A 19850-nucleotide genomic window follows, 5' to 3' on the forward strand; every position below is an offset into this window, starting at 1 on the left:
CCCGGCATCCCTGCCCTTGACTGCTCCCTGCCACCCCACCCAACCCCCCTCCTTCCTGACTGCCCCCCAGGACCCCTGCCCCAACCAACCACCCCTTCTTCCTGTCCCCTGACTGCTCCCGGAACCCCTGCCCCTGACGGTCCCCCACTGGCCCATCCAACCCCCCCTCCTTCCTCACTGCCCTCCTGGGACCCCTGCCCCCATTCAACTCCGTTTCCCCCCAATCACCATCCACACCCCCATCCCCTGACCCCCACTCCCTTACCTTCTATCCAACCCCCCTGCTCCCTGCTCCCTTACTGCGCTGCCTGGAGCACCAGTGGCTGCAGCCGAGCCAGGCCACTGCCGCCACGCAGCACAGAGACCTGGTCAGGCCAGACTCTGCAGCTGGGCTGCCCCAGGAGCTCACAGCCCCACTGCCCAGAGCCTTGTGCTGGAAGTGGGGCGAGTGAGCTGAGGCTGTGGGGGAGAGGGAACAGCGGGGGAGGGGGGAGGGCTGGCCTCCCAGACCAGGAGCTCAGGGGCCAGGCAGGAGGGTCCCATGGGCCAGAGGTGGTCCACAGGCCGTAGTTTGCCCACCCCTGATTTAGAGCGTCAGAGTGAACAGCAACTCAACTTGAGTTCCCAGTGCCAGGCTGTGATGGAAAAGGAACGATGCGATCCTGGGCTGTCTAAATGGGAGGAGAGCAGGAATACGCAGGGATTTTACCCCTGTATTTGGCACTGGTGAGACGGACTGGAATACGGTGTCCCAATCTGCAGTCCCCATTTTAAAGAGGATGTTGAACCATTGGAGAGGGTGCAGAGAAGAGCCACTAAAATGATTTGAAGGCTGAAAACGTGTCTCACAGTGAGAGACTTAAAGAGCGCGATCTGTTTAACTGATCACCTCTCAGACCCTTTCCTGAGGAGAAAAGACGGGGGCCTAAAGGGCTCATTAATCTAGCAAAGAAAGAACAAGGCCCAGCGGCTGGAAGCCGAAGCCACACACCAGGGAGGGTGACTATGGGCGGGAACAAACTCCCACGGGCCGTAGTGGGATTCAGCATTTCTTGATGTCTTTGAATCCAGACTAGCTGCCTTTCTGGAACATGCGTTGGCCAAACCACAAGTTATCGGGCTCAGTGCAGGGTAACTGGGTGAAACTGAATGGCCTTTGATCTCCAGCAGATCAGACCGGATGATCTCATGGTCTCTTCTAGCCTAAAACTCTAAGGCGGGTGGGTTTTAATTGGAGGAGACAATCAAATGAACCCCCTGGGTTCCAAGAACATGCTACCATTGCAACAATAAACAAGCCAAATCCCCCCGGGAAGTTGGTGAATATTAATACGCTGTAGAGGCAGAAAACACCGGTGGGGAAGATGGTTTTTGTACATTAGCTTTCTGCTGTGAGAATGGCCTGATCCACAGCAATGCACTGGCGATTTCTGCTTAGCATGGCATGTGAGGATGCCTGAGCAGAGATTAGAGCCATATGCCCAGAGGAGATGAAAGGCCACAGCCTGGCAAGCTGCTAAAAGCAATTTCCAGGGGCCATGAAGGTGTCTTTGATTATAAAAGGCCATTTTGTTTCTCTTCCTCTGGCAGCTTTGCAGGGCCCAAACGAGACACGTGCATCTTCTTAACAAGCAGAAGGCAGCGTCTCTGAACAATGCGCCTCTCGCTGAGCCATCAATGTGTTTATCTGCGTCTCAAGGTGAGGGATTGTTTATGGAACTAGCACATTGGGCGGACGGCTGGACCGCGGCGCCTTGTTCTTTAGGCTGCAGCACCCCCGTGTGGCCAAAGCTAGTGGCCCTGGATTCAAATGACGCCCTGAGAAGCAAGGGCCACCCCCAATGCTGTTGGCAGATCCTGTTAGTGTTTCACGCGCTGAGTCTTCTCCAGGGTCTGCGACGCCCACCCACTCCACATCTATTCCCCAGGGTCTGTCACAACAGCCACGGCTCCAGCCAAGGAGCGCCGAGCGCGTTCTTTGGCAGACAGCTGAGCCTCTCCCATACCCCAGAGTGCTCGCCCCAGGCACTTCCAGCACCGCAGGGGATTCACAGCTTCTTGCTTTCCAGCCAGTGACTGATTTCCCCTCATCCCCGAGCCTTGCCCCACCCCGTTGCAAGTGGATGTCCTAAGAGTGGATGCCACCATCCCACTGCCCAGCTCAGGCCCCCCAGGACTCCACAACAGGCTCTCTTGCCTCCTTAACGTCCTCCTGAGGGCCGGTTTGTTACAGGCACACAGAGCAAATGAGCTGTAACAAGAGTCCCGAGAGTCTATTTACCACTCCAGCGCAGAGCTTCCTTCAAACCACCACATCTAGCACATGCCGCACTCCCGGGCCTCCCATCGCAACCGGGCTCTTCTGCACTCCTCTTCCGTCCTGCCAGGAGAGCCACCCCTGGCGTGCAGCCCTGCCATTCCCAGCCTGAGCCCCCGGCCTCTCTGCTGGAAGTTCATCCCATCATCAGTCCCCCTGTTCCATTCACCTCTCAGCTCAGGCAGGCCAGCCCGTCTACCCTGCCACTCTTCCCTCCTCCTCAGCTCTCTGGCTCCAGGATGGAGATACCAGCCGGGAGGCCTGCTGCCCTAGTGCACAGCTCAGTCAGCAGCTCCCTTCAGCCCCCAGGCTCTAGTTTAGGGAGATCTGCTGGCCGACCCCTCTGCTACCCTTCGGCCTTTCACCAGGGACCTCCTTCCTCTTCCACGCTCCCTTTAACCCTTCATAGCCCCAGCGGCTGCCCTGCCCTCTTATTTGGCAGGGCTGCTCAGAGGGGAGTGCAAGTGGGGCAATTTGCCCCAGGCCCCGGACCCTGCAGGGGCCCCGCGAGCCCTGGCCCAGCAGCGATCCGGGTCTTTGGTGGCATTTCGGTGGTGGGGGACCCTTCAGTGCTGCTGAAGACGTGGAGCGACTGAAGGGCCCCCAGGTGCCGAAATGCCGCCAAAGATCTGGACTGCCACGGGGTGATTACAAGCGCTGCAGCCCCCCCGCTTTGCCCCAGGCCCCCTGAATCCTCTGAGCGGCCCTATTATCTGGCTGAAGTGGGAGCATGCATTCTGCCACAGGATCTGCTCCACTTGCAGGGGCCAGCCAAACTACGCCAGCCCAGGTGGTGCACACTGGCATGGCCGTGCCTAGAACGTGAGCCTGGGAGTGGGGAGGCCTGGGCTGTCTGGCTTGCTGGGTGACCTGTGGTAAATCCTGCTGAGATGCAGTTTCCCCTATCAGTAAAATGGGGAAGCCCGTTCATAAATAGCCCATTGAGAGGAGCTGCCCACGTGCCTAACATTATGAGGCTGCTTTACTGGGACACCCGAAGAGCTGACAGGCCCAGGCCCAGCCCAGCAGCCAGAGAGGGCTAAACTCCTAAACTGAAACCTACGAAGCAGCAGCCTTGTAGTCGTGAGCAGAGCACCGACAGCGCTGGGCTTGTGAGGACTCCGCTCCAGGAATGTGCTAGCTCTGAGTCCCAAGTACAACCTCTCCACCAGATCATTAAAATACGAAAGGCGGCCAAATATTGTGCTGAGACTCCCTGGGCCTGGGCACCAGTGTCTTGAAATCCTGTTGGTGTCAGATTCAGCTAAAAGCAAATGGAAGAAGAATATAAGAACAGCTATCCTGCTCAGACCAATGATATCCTATCACCCGACAGTAGACAGCACCAGATGCTTCAGAGGGAATGAGTCAAACAGGGCAATTATCGAGTGATCCATCCCGTCATCCAGTCACAACTTCTGGCAGTCAGAGGTTTTGGGACACCCAGAGCAGGGGTTGTGTCCAGTAGCAATTTTGGCCAATAGCGATTGATCCATCCTCATTAACTTACCTAATTCTTTTGTGAACCTAGTTATACTTTTGGCTGTCACAACATCCCCTGGCAATGAGTTCCACAGGTTGACTGTGCTTTGTGTTAAGTATTTCCTTATGTTTGTTTTAAAACTGCTGCCTGTTAATTTCATTGGGTGACCCCTAGTTCTTGTGTTATGTGAAGGGGTAAATAACATTTCCCTAGTCACTTTCTCCACACCAAGGATGGTCCTGCACTTGGGGCATTGGACCGAGACAACACAGATCTGTGACTCTGATACAGATTTCCTGTGAGACCTTGGGCATGTCACTTAATCTGTCCTAGTTTGCAGATGCTGGTCAGGTGCTCAGACACTCTAGTGATGGGGTATCTAGAGACGCTGTAAAGCTTAAATCTCAGGCTGAACTTCCTCAAAACTGAGCCTGGATTTGGGGCTTTGGAGCCACCTTTAGTGGAACTCCGATCATTTTGTTCCTGAAAGATCATCTCCAAGCCATTGTTTTCAGGAGGGGACAAAATGGTTTCTCAACACAAGAGAAATCCCCTTGTGTCCCACGTGCCCTGCCCTTGCTTTGCAGACAACGAAGCTAAGACAAGCAATTTATTAGTTCCTGCATTGACAGACACTGCAGGCTGAAGCACATGGGACACATGCAGCAAGGAACGAGTCAATTCCAGGCGCCATCCATTGTCCCTCCTCAGTCTGGGTATTTCCAATAGCACTGTCATGGTCAAGCCAATTATTACGGTCGCTTTGGGCCACACACATGGGAAATGTCGCATCAGAGGGATGTGGCACGTTTTGTATCTACATGTCTCAGCACTTCGCTTTCATAGATTTTTAAAGCCAAGAAGGACCATTTAATCCGACCTCCTGTTTATCACAGGCTATTGCACTTCACCCATTGAGCTCCATAACTTGTATGTTTCACTAAAGCATCTCTTCCAGCAAGGCAACCTGTCTCGCTTTGAGCCCAGAGATGCAGAATCTACCTCGTCCCCTGGCAGCTTGTCCCAGTGGTTAATCAATTTCACTGTTACAAATCTGTGCCTAACTGGAGTGTGAATTCACTACAATGGGAGGTGCTCAGGTTGTCTCCCCATTCAAAGCTGCAGGACTAGGATGTTAAGCTGCGTAAAACTCTTCAATGCTTCTAAGTCTTTTGGGTGGTAATGGCCCACGCCACATCGCTATGGATACTGTAATGATAGTGGCTCTGGATTCTATGTTGTGTTTAGACTTTGGTGGGGTTTTAAGATGCACTGATATAGGAAACTAGCTGAAACATTTAAGAACACGGGATCCTGCACTAATACAGCAAGGCGCATCTCATATGAGATTTAAAAAGAAGGCAAGAGGACTCCTGGTGCAGGTGGCCAGCCGCCCAATGCCACACAGTACAAAGGTGACAGGTTTCAGAGTGGTAGTCGCGTTAGTGGATGGGTCATTACCAGGGCCGGCTCCAGCTTTTTTGCTGCCCCAAGAGGTGAAAAAAGAAGAACCCAATCGAGCTGCCGCCAAAGAGGAAGACAGCAAGTGAAGGACCTGCCGCCGATCCAGAGCGGGCCAATTGAGCGGCCGCCACTGAACCGGCTGCCCCTTTCTATTGGCCGCCCCAGGCACCTGCTTCCTTCGCTGATGCCTAGAGCTGGCTCTGGTCATTTCACAAAGTAAAAACGATTTCCCCATGCTAATTCAAGGATTGGCCTTATCAGCCACCTGAGGACCCATAACTCCCATGGAAGATGATCATACTCGGTAACTGAAAATGTTGGCCTTCCCTTCGCCCTGCCTCAGTGAAATGGTAGTAATACTTTCCCAGCTCAGAGGAGTGCTGCAAAAATTAATTAATGCCAGTAAAGCATTCCCAGCTCCTTGCATGAAAGGGACTGTCTGAGTGTCAAGTACTATTATGCTGCAATAAGCATTCCAGTGGTACGAAAGGCTTTGAATTTTCAGTGAGAGAGTACAGAAGCATAACAAAACACCTGTCATGAACTGCAGCTGACTGCATTTGAGTGTGACAGTAGTGCCTATTGCACACAGAGACTAACTTAAAAATCTGGAAAAAAAACGTGGTGGAAAACCTATTTGATCGAAGAGTTAAAATAACGTGTCAAAAACGTGGTGGAAAACCTATTTGATCTAAGAGTTAAAATAACGTGTCAAAACTATCTGATTAAAACAACGCCAATTCACCGGGGAGAGAGGGGTTTCTGCTGTTGATGGACACAGAGACATGGAGTATTATTTTAACACCTAAAAACGAAACTGGAAAATGTAGTTTTGTGACAATGTGGCAGGGAATTCTAAGGAAACACAGTCATTGAAATCCAGGTGCTAAAGGTATTTTTGGCACTGAAAGTTTAAGAGTCTAAATATCTTTGAGGATCTGGGCCCTAGACCCCACAGGAGACATTGAGATATGTGCTTAACTTAAGTCCTCTTGCCTTTAATGAGGCTACTCTTATGGTTGAAGTTAAGCACATGAATAAAAACTCGCAGAGTACAATCTCCCATGTTCTTTTTAAAACTGCAAACCATGATACATCCAAACATATTAATTTTACATGGAACTAGGAAATACCCTTGTGTGGAAAGGTTCAATAGGACCCTCAAGGCCATGATCAGGAAAGTGGTAAGCCAGGATGGGAAAGATTGGGATACCCTATTGCCTTACCTCATGTTCGCCATCCGGGAAGTCCCACAAGCATCCACAGGTTTCTCTCTGTTCAAACTACTATATGGGCGCCACCCCTCGGGCATATTGGATATAGCCAGAGAAGCCTGGGAAAAAGAGCCAAATCCTGGAAGGAACATAGTCGAGCATGTACTACAGATGAGGGATCAGATAGCCCGAGTTACACCCATTCTACGGGAACATTTGGAGAAAGCACAGGAGACCCAATGAACCCATTATACCCACCAAGCAAAGCTTAGACAGTTCCAAAGAGGGGATCGAGTAATGGTCCTGGTGCCCACAGCAGAAAGCAAGCTGTTGGCCCAGTGGCAGGGACCCTACGAAGTGATTGAAGCCGTAGGAGAGGTAAACTATAAAGTGCAGCAGCCAGGCCGCAGAAAACGGGAGCAAATTTATCACCTCAATCTTCTAAAACCTTGGCACGATCGAGAGGCATGCTTACTCACCCAGGAGACCCTTCCCCAGGAGGATAACTTACACGAGCAAGTGAGGGTATCACCTGACTTGACGCCAATCCAAAAGATTGAGACAGCTGACATGATTAATTGCAACCGAGATGTGTTCTCTACAAAACCAGGGCGGACGACTGAGACCTATCACCATATCCGCACGATCCCGGAGCCAAGGTAACACTGAGACCCTACCGAATCTCAGCAGCCAAAAGAGAATAAATCAAGGCTGAAGTAAAGAAAATGTTAGAATTAGGCGTTATTAAAGAATCCTACAGTCAGTGGTGCAGTCCAATAGTTCTAGTGCCTAAACCTGACGGTACCATGAGAAGCTAAAGAAAAGACAGTGTTCTCAGCCCCGGACAGGCTATTCCAGTACACAGTCCTCCCTTTTGGGTTAAATGGGGCCCCAGCCACATTCCAACGCCTCATGGATAAGCTGCTGCATCCCCATACTAGTTATGGAGCCGCATACCTAGATGATGTCATCATCCATACGCCAGACTGGGGAACACACTTGGAGAAAGTTGAAGCAGTACTACGCAACTTAAGGCAGGCTGGCCTCACTGCTAATCCTGCTAAATGGGCCATAGGACTAGCAGAGGCTAAGTACCTGGGATATATTGTGGGAAGGGGTATAGTGAAGCCCCGAACTAATAAGCTAGAGGCGATTCAAAACTGGCCCTGGCCGACCCGAAAGAAGCAGGTCTGTGTGTTCCTAAGCGTGGTAGGCTACTATCGACATTTTATTCCCCACTTCGCCAGTAGGGCAAGTCCTCTAATGGATCTGGTGAAGGCCCAAAGTTTAGACATGGTGCAGTGGACCGACGCAGCAGAGGGATTTCATAGACATTTGGACGGCTCTCTATAATGACCCCATATTCATAGCCCCGGACTTTACCAAGGAATTTATTTTACAAACAGATGCCTCCAAGGTGGGGTTGGGGGCGGTTCTGTCGCAAATGATTGGAGAAGAACAACACTTGATCCTCTACCTAAGCAGAAAGCTGCTCCCTAGAGAACAGAAGTATGCAGTAGTCGAGAGAGAATGCCTTGCTGTCCAATGGGCCATGGAGACACTGCGTTATTACCTCTTAGGCCGGCGATTTACTCTTGTGACGGACCACGCACCTCTCCAGTGGATGCAGAGAAATAAGGAAAAGAATGCAAGGGTCACCAGGTGGTTCTTATACCACCAACCATTCCAGTTCCGCATACGGAATAGGGCTGGATGCCACCACAGCGACGCTGATAGTCTATCACGAGCACACTGCCTGGCCTCCCAAGTTGCCCAACTCTATGGTGTTGAGCAAAGGTGGGGGGGGGATATGTGATGCGGCAAGGCCGGAAGGCTACACTGAAGTAGTAAGAAACAGGTATGTTAGCCCCAGGTTAACCAAATCCCTCGTACCATGGTAACCAAATGGCAGTTGCTCCAGGTTAATCAAGACACCTGGAGCCAATTAAGATCTTTCTAGAAGGCAGTGGAAAGAGCTACATTGATTGGGTCACCTGAAGCCAATCAAGGGCTGGCTGGAACTAGTTAAAAGCCTCCCAGTTAGTCAGTGAGATTTGAGTGTGAGGAGCTGGGAGCAAGAGGTGCAAGGAGCTGAGAGTGAGAGGCTGTGCTGCTGGAGGATTGAGGAGTACAAGTGTTATCAGACACCAGGAGGAAGGTCCTGTGGTGAAGATAAAGAAGGTATTTGGAGGAGGCCTTGGGAAAGTAGCCCAGGCAGTTGTAGCTGTCATGCAGCTGTTACAGGAGGGACTATAGACAGCTGCAATCCATAGGGCCCTGGGCTGGAACCTGGAGTAGAGAGTGGGCAGGCCTGGGGTCCCCCAAACTTCCTAACTCCTGGTCAGACACAGGAGGAGTTGACCCAGACTGTGGGATCCACCAGAGGGGAAGATCACCGAGGTGAGCAAATCTGCCAATAAGCGCAGGACCCACCAAGGTAGAGGAGGACTTTAACAAGTGTGACAATCATATTGTTCATTCCAATACAGGTTAAAACCAAGTGTTTAGTTTAGTAAGGCTATGCTTCAGAACACAAGAACAGCCAGACTGGGTCAGACCAAAGGTCCATCTAGCCCAGTATCCTGTCTTCCAACAGCGGCCAATGCCAGGTGTCCCAGAGGGAATGAACAGAACAGGTAATCATCAAGTGATCCATCCCATCGCCCATTCCCAGCCTGTGGCAAACAGAGGCTAGGGACAACATCCCTACCTATTGTGGCTAATAGCCATTGATGGACCTATCCTCTATGAATTTATCTAGTTCTTTTCTTAACCCTGTTATAGTTGTGGCCTTCACAACATCCTCTGGCAAGGAGTTCCACAGGGTGACTTCGTGTTGTGTGAACAAATACTTATTTATTTACTTTCTCCACACCAGTCATGTCACTTTTCCAAGCCAAAAAGCCCCCATCTTATTCATCTCTCCTTATACGACAGCCATTCCATACCCCACTCATTTTTGCTGCCCTTTTCTGAACCTTTTCCAATCCCAATATATATTTTTTGAGATGGGGCAACCACATCTGCACACAGTATTCAAGATGTGGGCATATCATGGCTTTGTATAGAGGCAATATATTTTGTCTTATCTATCCCTTTCTTAATGATTCCCAATATGGTTTGTTTTTCAACTACCGCTGCACATTGAGTGGATATTTTCAGAGAAATATCCACAAAGATGCCAAGATCTCTTTCTTGAGTGGTAACAGCTACTTTAGACCCCATCATTTTACCTGTATAGTTGGGATTATGTTTTCCAATGTACATTACTTTGCATATATCAACACTGAATTTCTTTTGCTGTTTAGTTGCTCAGTCACCCAGTTTTGACAGATCCTTTTGTAGCTCTTCAGTCTGCCTGGGACATAATGATATTGAGTTTTGTATCATCTGCAAATTTTGCCACCTCACTGTTTACCCCCTTTTCCAGATCATTTATGAATATGTTCAATAGGACTGGTCCCAGTATAGACTCATGGAGGACACCACTACTTACCTCTCCATTCTGAAAACTGACCATTTATTCCTACCGTTTCCTATCTTTTAACCAGTTATCAATTCATAAGTGCACCTTCCCTCTTATTCCATGACAGCTTACTTTGCTTAAGAGCCTTTGGTGAGGGACCTTGTCAAAGGCTTTCTAAAAACCTAAATATACTATGTCCATATGTTTGTTGATCCCCTCAAAAAATTCTAGTAGACTGAGGAGGCATGATTTTCCTTTACAAAAACCATGTTGACTCTTCCCCAACAAATTCTGTTCATATATTTCTCTGACAATTTTCTTCTTTACTATAGTTTCAACCAGTTTGCCAGGCACTGAAGTCAGGCTTACTGGCCTGTAATTGCCAGGGTCTTTTCTGGAGCCCTTTTTAAAAATTGGGGTCACATGAACTATCCTCCAGTCATTTAGTACAGAAGCTGATTTAAATGCTCAGATACAGACTGCAGTTTGTAGTTCTGCAATTTTACATTTGAGTTCCTTCAGAACTCTTGAGTGAATCCCATCTGGTCCTGGTGACTTATTTCTGTTTATTGATTTGGTCCAAAACCTCCTCTAATGACACCTCAGTCTGGGACAGTTCCTCAAATTTGTCACCTAAAAGGAATGGCCCAGGTTTGGGAATCTCCCTCATATCCTCAGTGAACATGGATGCAAAGAATTCACTGAGTTTCTCCGCAATGGCCTTAGCGTCCTTGAGAGCTCCTTTAGCATCTCCATCGTCCAGGGGCCCCACTGGCTGTTTAGCAGGCTTCCTGCTTCTCATGTACTTAAACATTTTTTTTGCTATTACTTTGAGTCTTTGGCTAGCTGTTCTTTAAATTCTTTTTTGGCCTAGCTAATTATATTTTTACACTTCATTTGCCAGAGTTTATGGTCCTTTCTATTTCCTCACTAGGATTTAACTTCCACATTTTAAAGGATGCCTTCTTGCCTCCCACTGCTTCTTTTACTTTGTTGTTTCGCCACCGAGGCTCTTTTTTGGTTTTCTCACTTTTTAAAATTGGGGTCTACGTTTACGTTGAGTCTCTATTATGGAGTCTTTAAAAAGTTTCCATGCAGCTTGCAGGGATTTCACTTTTGGTGCTGTATGTTTTAATGTCTGTTTAACTAACCTCCTCATTTGTGTAGTTCTCCTTTCTGAAACTAAAATGCTAGTGTTGGGCTGTTTACCCCGCCCCAGGGATGTTACATTAATTATATGATGGTCAATATAACCGAGCGGTTCAGCTAATTCACCTCTTGGACCTGATCTTGTGCTCCACTTAGGACTAAATCAAGAATTGCTTTTCCTCTGGTGGGTGCCGGGACTAGTGCTCCAAGCAGCAGTTATTTAAGGTGTCAAGAAACTTTATCTCTGCATCCCGTCCTGAGGTGACATGTACCCAGTCAATATGGGAATAGTTGAAATCCCCATTACTGAGTTTTTTTTATTTTAATAGCCTCTCTAATCTCCCTGAGCATTTCACAGTCACTATCATCATCCCACTCAGGTGGTCTGTAACATATCCCTACTAATATATTCTTATTATTCAAGCATGGAATTACTATCCATAGGGATTTCTTACCCAATGCATCAGCCTTTAAAAATTGTTTTGAGAGAGATCCTTAAGACCAGAAAGAACGAGGCAAAGGCAATAAGAAAGTTTGTCCTGGTGGCACTATATTGAAAATGTTCAAATAAAGCACAAACCCAGATTCCAAAGTTCTGTATTTTTCAAAATAAAGATCACACGTTGTTTAGAGACAATCTACACAAGAGTTACAAAAAATAGTCGCCCAGGCATAAGCATACACAGGTTTGTTAATTATACACATATGGTTACAAGTGTGCTTGCAAAAAAGTTCATTGGAAATATACACAAGGCTCTGTAAATGTACACCGTGTAGTGTTACAATTCTATATTCAAACAAGGAAAATTGACAGTATGTTACATTCACTTACAAGTAGACAAAATGCAAAATACAGTTCATCTTCTGTACAAAAAGGGAAGGTGATTCACACTTTACAAGGTGAAAGGGGACTCTGATTGTAAGGAAAACTAGGGGATTCTGTACTTTTGCACTTTTTTTTACTGTCACAAAAGAAGCAAAACATTACTTTTTTAAGATTCAAAAAAACACTATTTTGAACTGAATCATTCTGTATAACATTTAGAAAGGATCGCTACTGTTCGACTAGGTGACAAATAAAACCAAGCATTTTTTTTTTAAACATTAACTAGGCTGTATAAAGAGAACATTTCCTTCAAAAGAAAAAATTTACTTCTGGTTGAAATTACAATTTACAATATACAACACTATATGCTACGACCATAAAAGGTGTGAATATACACTGAAATGCACAGGTTTTGCTAATTTTTTTCTTACCAAAAAACGGGTTTATGTTGATTCAAACTTCTCCACATTTACATTACAGAGGTTTACAAATGTACAATTGTACAATCAAAAGTATGTTCCACTACTAGGGTACATTATAGATACAGATTAGACATCAAAACAAGAAAATACTACAAATTTTTATATATGTAAAGTCTACACCAAGTATACACTATATATTTATAGAAGCAAGACCAAAGCCGAGTTGAAATTTTTTTTTTCCCTCATGCTAAATAATCAAAATTTTGTCTTTCAGTGTTAACAGAACAAACTGAGTAGGCAGTAAACAAATACACCCGCCCTTCTTGCTTTAAAAACTTCCTGGGTGCTTATGTTTTCTTTCGAAACTGACTGCTAAGCCACCTTCTTTAGCATGTTATACTCCAAAAAAAAAAAAAATAAAAAAACCAGAAAAAGCAATTAAAAAGTTTCAAAAACTTAAAAAATTTTTTTAAACTGAAGCTTTAGCAAGTTGAATTTTTTTTTAATATTTATAAACAGTGTTAAATGCGGGTTTTGTGCCATTTAACTAAAATTCAAACTTCTTGCTGAGTTTTGAATAAAAGGAGAAAAACAGGTATTTGCAAAAAAGTCACCTGCGAGGCGGATGAATTAAAAACATTTTTTTTTTCTTCAAACCAACCACCCTGAAAGTTTCCACATTTGGAATATAGATACAACAGTGAACAAAAATGTGGCCTCCCATGTACATTTGATACCTATGTACAAGTATTCTATACACCAGTAAAACAGCAGGGCAATTAGTTAATTAAAAAAAATAATTAGTACATGTTATGCATAATAAAATTAAAGAAATTTACAAAGGCTTATTTTTCGTTTGTATTTTTAGTAGTTTAGCAACCATCAAACATTTTCTAACTGTATATTGGAATATTGTCGGTTGCTGGTTTTAAATGCCTGTTGGCCAGTGAGTTTCTCTGAGATTCATTGTCTCAAATGATACCATTTGGTGGTCCACAAATTGGCCCCAAGTCAACCCCATTTTTCATGTAATATTTCTCCAGCTTGGCCAAAATGTGCTTGCCATAGGTGTACTTGCGCAGGGTGGCAATGTGAGGCCGGATCTAAGAGACAAAAAAGTTTATGGAAGCTTAGAAACCAGAACCACATACACATTAGCCTCGAGAGATTTCTGTACTCCTTCGAGGACACAATCTTATACTATAATAGTCACCTTCCCTCCCATTCCCCCTCACTCAGCCACAACTCTCCTCCCATTGATCAATTGCCAATATGGAAAAGTAACATTAGGAAAGTATTTAATGTATTTTAGTGGCCTTTTAATAAACTTTAGCCATTGGAAACAAGGAAGAGAGCCAGCCCTATGTATTCTGCCAGCCTTCTTTGGAACATCTGATTTATGGACTACAGGTTCGAACCCTATTTCAATACCTTATTGGTTTAATTTTCATTTATAGTTCAGTAACTTAAGTGAAGCAGTGACTTTAGCAAGGGAAAACGGAAAGCAGTTTTGCTAATCGTTATTTTTAGGTGGGCAGTGTCCTGTGTTTAAGGGTAGTTTGATTTAGAGGTGACTGGAAAATGGAAATCCCGTCCCATGAAAAACATTGTATTTTAGACAAAGTTTGTCTTTTCATGCTGCTTTAGGACAAAAATGTGAAGTTTTTCCTGGCAAGGGATTTCCAGGAAAATCCCATTGCGAGAGATGGGAATTTTTCAGCTTTCTAAAGACCAAGTGAAACCAACAAGAGCCTTCCAGGTGGACTGCTGGCTGCCAAAGCTGGGAGGCCGACAGCCAGGGAGGTAGAGAATTGAGGCATTCAGCCTCACCTGGAAGGCTCTAGTCAATTTCACTTCTGTCCTACTGGGAGTTGCTGTTTCAATTTTCCAGATGGAAAATTTCAATTTTGTGGAAGGGGCATTTCCCACTAGAAAATCATTCTGATGGACAATTCCTGAACAGGTCTGATCTGATTTCTAATCCCAACGTTCACGAGGGACTTGTCTTCATGGGGAAACTGACTGGCAGAACTATTCTGAAATAGAGCATCCACACAGGGGCCTAGCTGATGTAATTATACCATTGTAGTTCTGCCACTTAACTTCTCTATACAGACACGTCCTAAGACAAGGACAAGTCATGATAGCGATACATGGGAAAGGTTCACACTGCTTGTGTATTTCTTCAACGATGTAACTAGCAGTCATATTTTAATTTCAAGGTTGAAACTATAGGAATGGTGAGTAAATAATTTGAAAATTAATGCATAAATACATTCTCCCTCTCCTCTCCGGGAAAGAAAAATACATTATTTTTCCATTTTCCTAAGGCAGTAAATCCCAAATCCACCCTCTCTTCCTTTAATTCAGGCACTAGTTGATTTGAGCCCATTTAACCTGAAGAATCCAATAAATCTGTCTTGTAATCACCACAAACCTTTATGCCTTTCTCCTCCTCACCCTAATAGTTCCAAAGCAGGTTCAACTGGATAATCTGAAAACAGGCTATAGAAAACATGCTAACTCTGCAATGGTATTTCTTTTTGGCATATTCCTCAACAGCCTGCATCCGTGATACTTCTCTGAGTTTTCACCATCAAATCTGGTAATTGTATATGGTTTAATCTTTTGGCCATTTTCTTGTTTATTAAAATTCATTTCTTGTTTTTATATTATAATGGCATCACATCAATAAACTGGCTGTAGAAAACTCCCATTAAAACAAACAACCTACAAGCAAAGTCTATTATTCTGAATGAGCCCAGCAGAAGATGGCTTTTTAAAATGTAATCTATGTTAATATGCCCATGACATAGTTACACAGAAACCTAATTAGCTGCTTATTCTGATCAAAGGAAAGGAACTGGTTTGACAGAAGGAAGCACAAAGTACTAACACCCCCCACCCCACCCCCAGTGACAGCATAGCTATCGCAGAATTATATGCTAGTATAAACCACCACCTCCAGAATAAAATTCCATTACACCTCTACCCCGATATAATGCTGTCCTCGGCAGCCAAAAATTCTTACCGAATTACACAGAACTTGCTTTGATCTGCCAGAGCGTGCAGCCCCCCCCCCGCCCCCCGGAGCGCTGCTTTACCACGTTATATCCAAATGCGTGTTATTCTGGGTCGTGTTATATCGGGGTTGAGGTGTATTCCAGATTATCTACTGCCAAGATGGAGAGAGTAATTAAGCCTTGTTCAGAATTTTAGCCTTTGCTTGTAATTTTTTTATTCCACCATAACTATACCAGTTAACTTCCCCAAGCAGACAAGCCCATACAATTTTGGTGTACAATTTACATACATGCTCCTTTCATTTTAAAGGAACACTGGCTGGTCAAATGACCTAACGTCTAGCGTCAATTCTCAAAGGAGTGTAAAGGAATTCAATTTCATTAGGATTTGGTATCTGATTCCCCTGGGCTCCACTGAAAATCCCAGCATTTAGATTTTTCATTCCCATGTTAGCAGCTCTCATAATTTTATTATTAGTCTAACTATAATTGGTGTTTTTCATATAGCTCCAGGCCCTGCAGTTTTGTGATTGTATGAAAATCTCAGATGTAGGGGGAGTTTTTTTAAAACAAGTTTATATCCCTTATGGATGTAAAGAAAAGCTTGAAAATAGACAGTTACTTTTTCCGTACTGGCCTTCTCCGAGATGTGTTGCTCATGTCTATTCCACAGTAGGTATGCGTGCTGGCCATGTGCACCAGTGCCAGAAGTTGTTCACCTAGCAGTTCCCGTAGAAGAGCGCCCCAGCGACCCCTGGAGTGGCATCTCCATGGTGCTGTATAAGGGGAGCTGCGTGCCCCCCCCGACCCTCAGTTCCTCCCTGCCAGACAACTCTGACAGCAGGAAAGGAGGGTGGGATGTGGAATAGACATGAGCAACACATCGTGAAGACGACCAGTTATGGAAAAGGTAACTGTCTTTTCTTTCTCGAGTGATTGCCCATATATTCCACAATAGGTGATTCCGAACTAGATCTGTTGGCGGTGGGAGGAGTTCATAAACTCTCAGGACGCAGAACAGCCCTGCCGAACCCGGCGTCCTCCCTGGTTTGGGAGACGGTTGCATAGTGCGAGGTGAACACGTGAACTGAAGACCACGTGGCAGCCCCACAAATGTCCTGAATGGGGACATGGGACAAAAAGGCAGGTGACGCGGCCTGTCCCGAGTCGACTGCCTTCACAACTGGTGGCGGAGGGATTCCCGCCAGGTCACAACAGGTACAGATGCACGAGGTGATCCAGTTGGAGAGGCTCTGAGTGGAAATCGGCCAACCTTTCATGCCCTCGGCCGAGGCGATAAACAGTTGCGAGGACTTTCTGAACGGCTCAGTCTGCTCCAGGTAGAAAACCAGAGCCTGTCTCACATCTAGCATGGAGACAGCGCTCCTCACTGGACGTGTGGGGCTTGGGGCAGAGAACCGGCACAAAAATGTCCTGACCAATGTGGTAGGTGGAGATCACCTTCAGGAGGAACGAAGGGTGTGGGCTGAGCTGGACCTTATCCTTATGGAACACCATGTATGGGGGCTCGGAGGTCAGGGCCCCGAGCTCCGAGACCCACCTGGCTGACGTGATTGCAACAAGGCAGGCCACCTTTCACCAGATGTGTGACCAGGAACACGTGGCTAGTGGTTCAAATGGGGGCCCCATGAGAGGGCCCAACACCACTGCAGGACAGGGGGCCTAACATACGTGAAGAGATGATCCACTCCTTAAGGAATCGGCTAATCATAGCATGGGAGAATACCATGTGGCCCTGCACCGGCAGATGGAAGGCCGACATGGCCGTCAGGTGCACTTTGACTGACGAGGGCACCAGGCCCTGGGCTCTAAGGTGGACGAGATAGTCCAGAATAAGCTGGATCAGGTCAGCCACTGGGGAAACACCCCGCCCATCTGGAAAACCGCAACCACTTTGTCAAGTAGGCTCGGCACGTGGAGGATTGCCTGCTTTCTAGGACGAAGCTTGATGCCATCCTTTTTAAGAGCTCTTAGCAGGCACTAAAGTCCTCCTGCGGGACGGAGGGAGATGTGGCCATAATCGCCTCATCCGGGGAGGGTCAGGCAGCCAGTACAGTACTTCGAATGTCTACTAGCACCGGAGGGTCCACCACCTGGTCGGTCTCCAGGGACAGTGCAGAGGATGTACGTCCCACTGACTCCTTCCTTGGAAGGTATGGAAAGGGAGGCTGATGGTCCTTCTGAAGCTCTGGCCACTGAGTGAGCCCCCGCCGGGGGCTGTGTTGGGGTCCACGGTGCCCACTGGTACCATTGAGCCAGCCACGGTGCCCGGTGCCACTGTGGCACTGGCGGAGCCGGTTGTTTGGCCTGGCTGGCCTGGTCCATCGATGGATGACTACAAAGGGAGGCCAGGCTTACATATGACCTGCCACTGTCCCCGGACCGGATGGAGCGCCGGTGTTAGGAGTAGTGATGCTGGGAGAGATGCCAACCACAGGACCGCAATCCTAACATGGAGGATCGGTACCATCAGTAACAGCTGTTCCACGATCAGCTCCGATGGGCAGACCCGTGACAGAGAGATGTCAGTGATCGATGCCTGGGGCTGCGGAGGCGGTGCTGTGTCGGGGTCCTGGTGCGAGACATTGAACAGGAATGACGTCGACGTCCGTACAGTGACTGGCTGCAATAACCCCTCCGAGATGAGGACCTTTGGTGACATCTGCCTCAGTCCTGTTGGGGTGTTTGTTCCTCGAGGAGGAGCGGTGCCAAGAGTCTCGGGTCAGACAGAACCCAACCAGACAGTCTGGTGGGCGTCAAGGGCGATCCACGTGGACTTTGTCCTGAACGGACGCTGGGCGGCGAACGGTGTCAAGAATGTTCCCTCGACCGAGACCAGTACTGAGCTGGGGGCAACTGCAGAAATCCCAGTGGCGGCTTGCCTCTGGTGCACGGGGCCAACATCGGTGGCGCTTCTGATGCTGGCATGGACATAACATCCTGGGCCGCTTGCAGGGCCTCCTGTGTGGAGGGCATCTGGACAGGCCTGCTCTGAATAGGCCAGGCTACTCCGCTTGACTTGAGTCAGAGGCCTAGACGCCAGTGGGGACTGAGGACTGCTCGACATGGGTCTAGCCTCTGTCCCAGGTTTACTCCGGTGCCGCAGCGAAGAAGGCCTTTTCCTAGCCTTCTTGACATGCCCCATGGACGGGGAGCGGTGCCGACTGGTCAATGGCGCCAAAGGGTTGCCACAAACTGACACTGCGGTGCCTGGTGCCAACTCGGAGCGGCATGTCGGAGCCGGGGTCAGCGCCAACTCCATCAGAATAGCCTGGAACCTAATATCCCTTTCTCTCTTGGCCTGAGGCTTAAATGACTTGCAAATCTTGCAGTGATTGCTGAGACAGGTTTCCCCAAACAGCTCAGACAGTCCGTGTGCGGATCACTCAGTGGCACAGATCGCCTACAACTTATAATCATAGAATATCAGGGTTGGAAGGGACCTCAGGAGGTCATCTAGTCCAACCCCCTGTTCAAAACAGGACCAATCCCTAGACAGATTTTTGCCCCAGATCTCTAAATGGCCCCCTCAGAGATTGAACTCACAACTCTGGGCTTAGCAGGCCAATGCTCAAACCACTGAGCTATCCCTCCCCCCCTTAGTGTTGCACAACTTAAAGCCCGGGACGCAGGGCATGCCCTGGCCCAGGCACTCTAACTAAACAACTAATTAACTACAGGTACCATACACTGAACAGACAAGCAGTTTTGGGGATGAGCTATAGCAAAGCTGGAGCAGAGCGGTTCTGAAGCATCTTCACTGGCGGCAATAAGGAACTTGGGGGGGGGAGGGGAGTGGGCAGCGCCTCTTATACTGCACCATGGAGATGCCACTCTAGGGGTCGCTGGGGCGCTCCCCAAGAGGTACAGCTAGGGGAAAAACTTCCGGCACCAGTGCACATGGCGAGCACACACACCTATTGTAGAATACACATGAGCAACCACTCAACCACCACCACAACGGCTAAAGGTTCTAAAAAACAGAAAGCAAATAAAAAGCCCAACATTATTATTTTTAAAATCTCATTATTCTGAAATCAAAGTTGGTAGCATTGCAATATTTAAGGTAAAAATTGTTTCCTTTTTAAAACAAAAACAAATACAATCTTGCAACCTTTGTAAACTCGAACCCTGCAACAGCATACTAATGCCTGAGAATCTGAAACAGATTCAAAACTGACAAACAAAAGTGACTAATGTGTTAACTCACCAAGCTCAGAAAATGCGGAACACAAACAGTGCAACTAAAGATAGGAAGCAAAATTGAGTTTTAAATTTTATTAATCTAAGGTGTTCTTACATTTGTTTAAAAGTAATTCTTAATCTGACACTAGCTTTTTTAATGCAGTATATTCTGCATACTCCAAACAGATGAAGCCTATACACTCCATAACATAATAGTTACATTAAGTTTTAAAGGAAGTCTCTTTAAGGTGCTGCTGTAATGCTTCAGTATGAAATGACA

General features: G+C 47.1%; 1 protein-coding gene across 11 annotated transcripts in view; it reads right to left on the minus strand.

Moving 5' to 3' along the window:
• Positions 1-11674: 11674 nt before the first annotated feature.
• The window catches only part of PUM1 (pumilio RNA binding family member 1), a 123593-nt gene continuing 115417 nt past the window's right edge, over positions 11675-19850 (minus strand). For all 11 annotated transcript variants that reach the window (XM_050932299.1, XM_050932291.1, XM_050932296.1 and 8 more), the window contains one exon: positions 11675-13444. In XM_050932299.1, coding sequence (XP_050788256.1) covers positions 13313-13444 — 132 coding nt within the window. In that variant the 3' untranslated portion in view covers positions 11675-13312. The remainder of the gene's footprint in view (positions 13445-19850) is intronic.

The sequence above is a fragment of the Gopherus flavomarginatus genome, chromosome 22 (genome assembly GCF_025201925.1).
Source record: "Gopherus flavomarginatus isolate rGopFla2 chromosome 22, rGopFla2.mat.asm, whole genome shotgun sequence".
In the NCBI taxonomy this organism is placed as follows: Eukaryota; Metazoa; Chordata; order Testudines; family Testudinidae; genus Gopherus; species Gopherus flavomarginatus.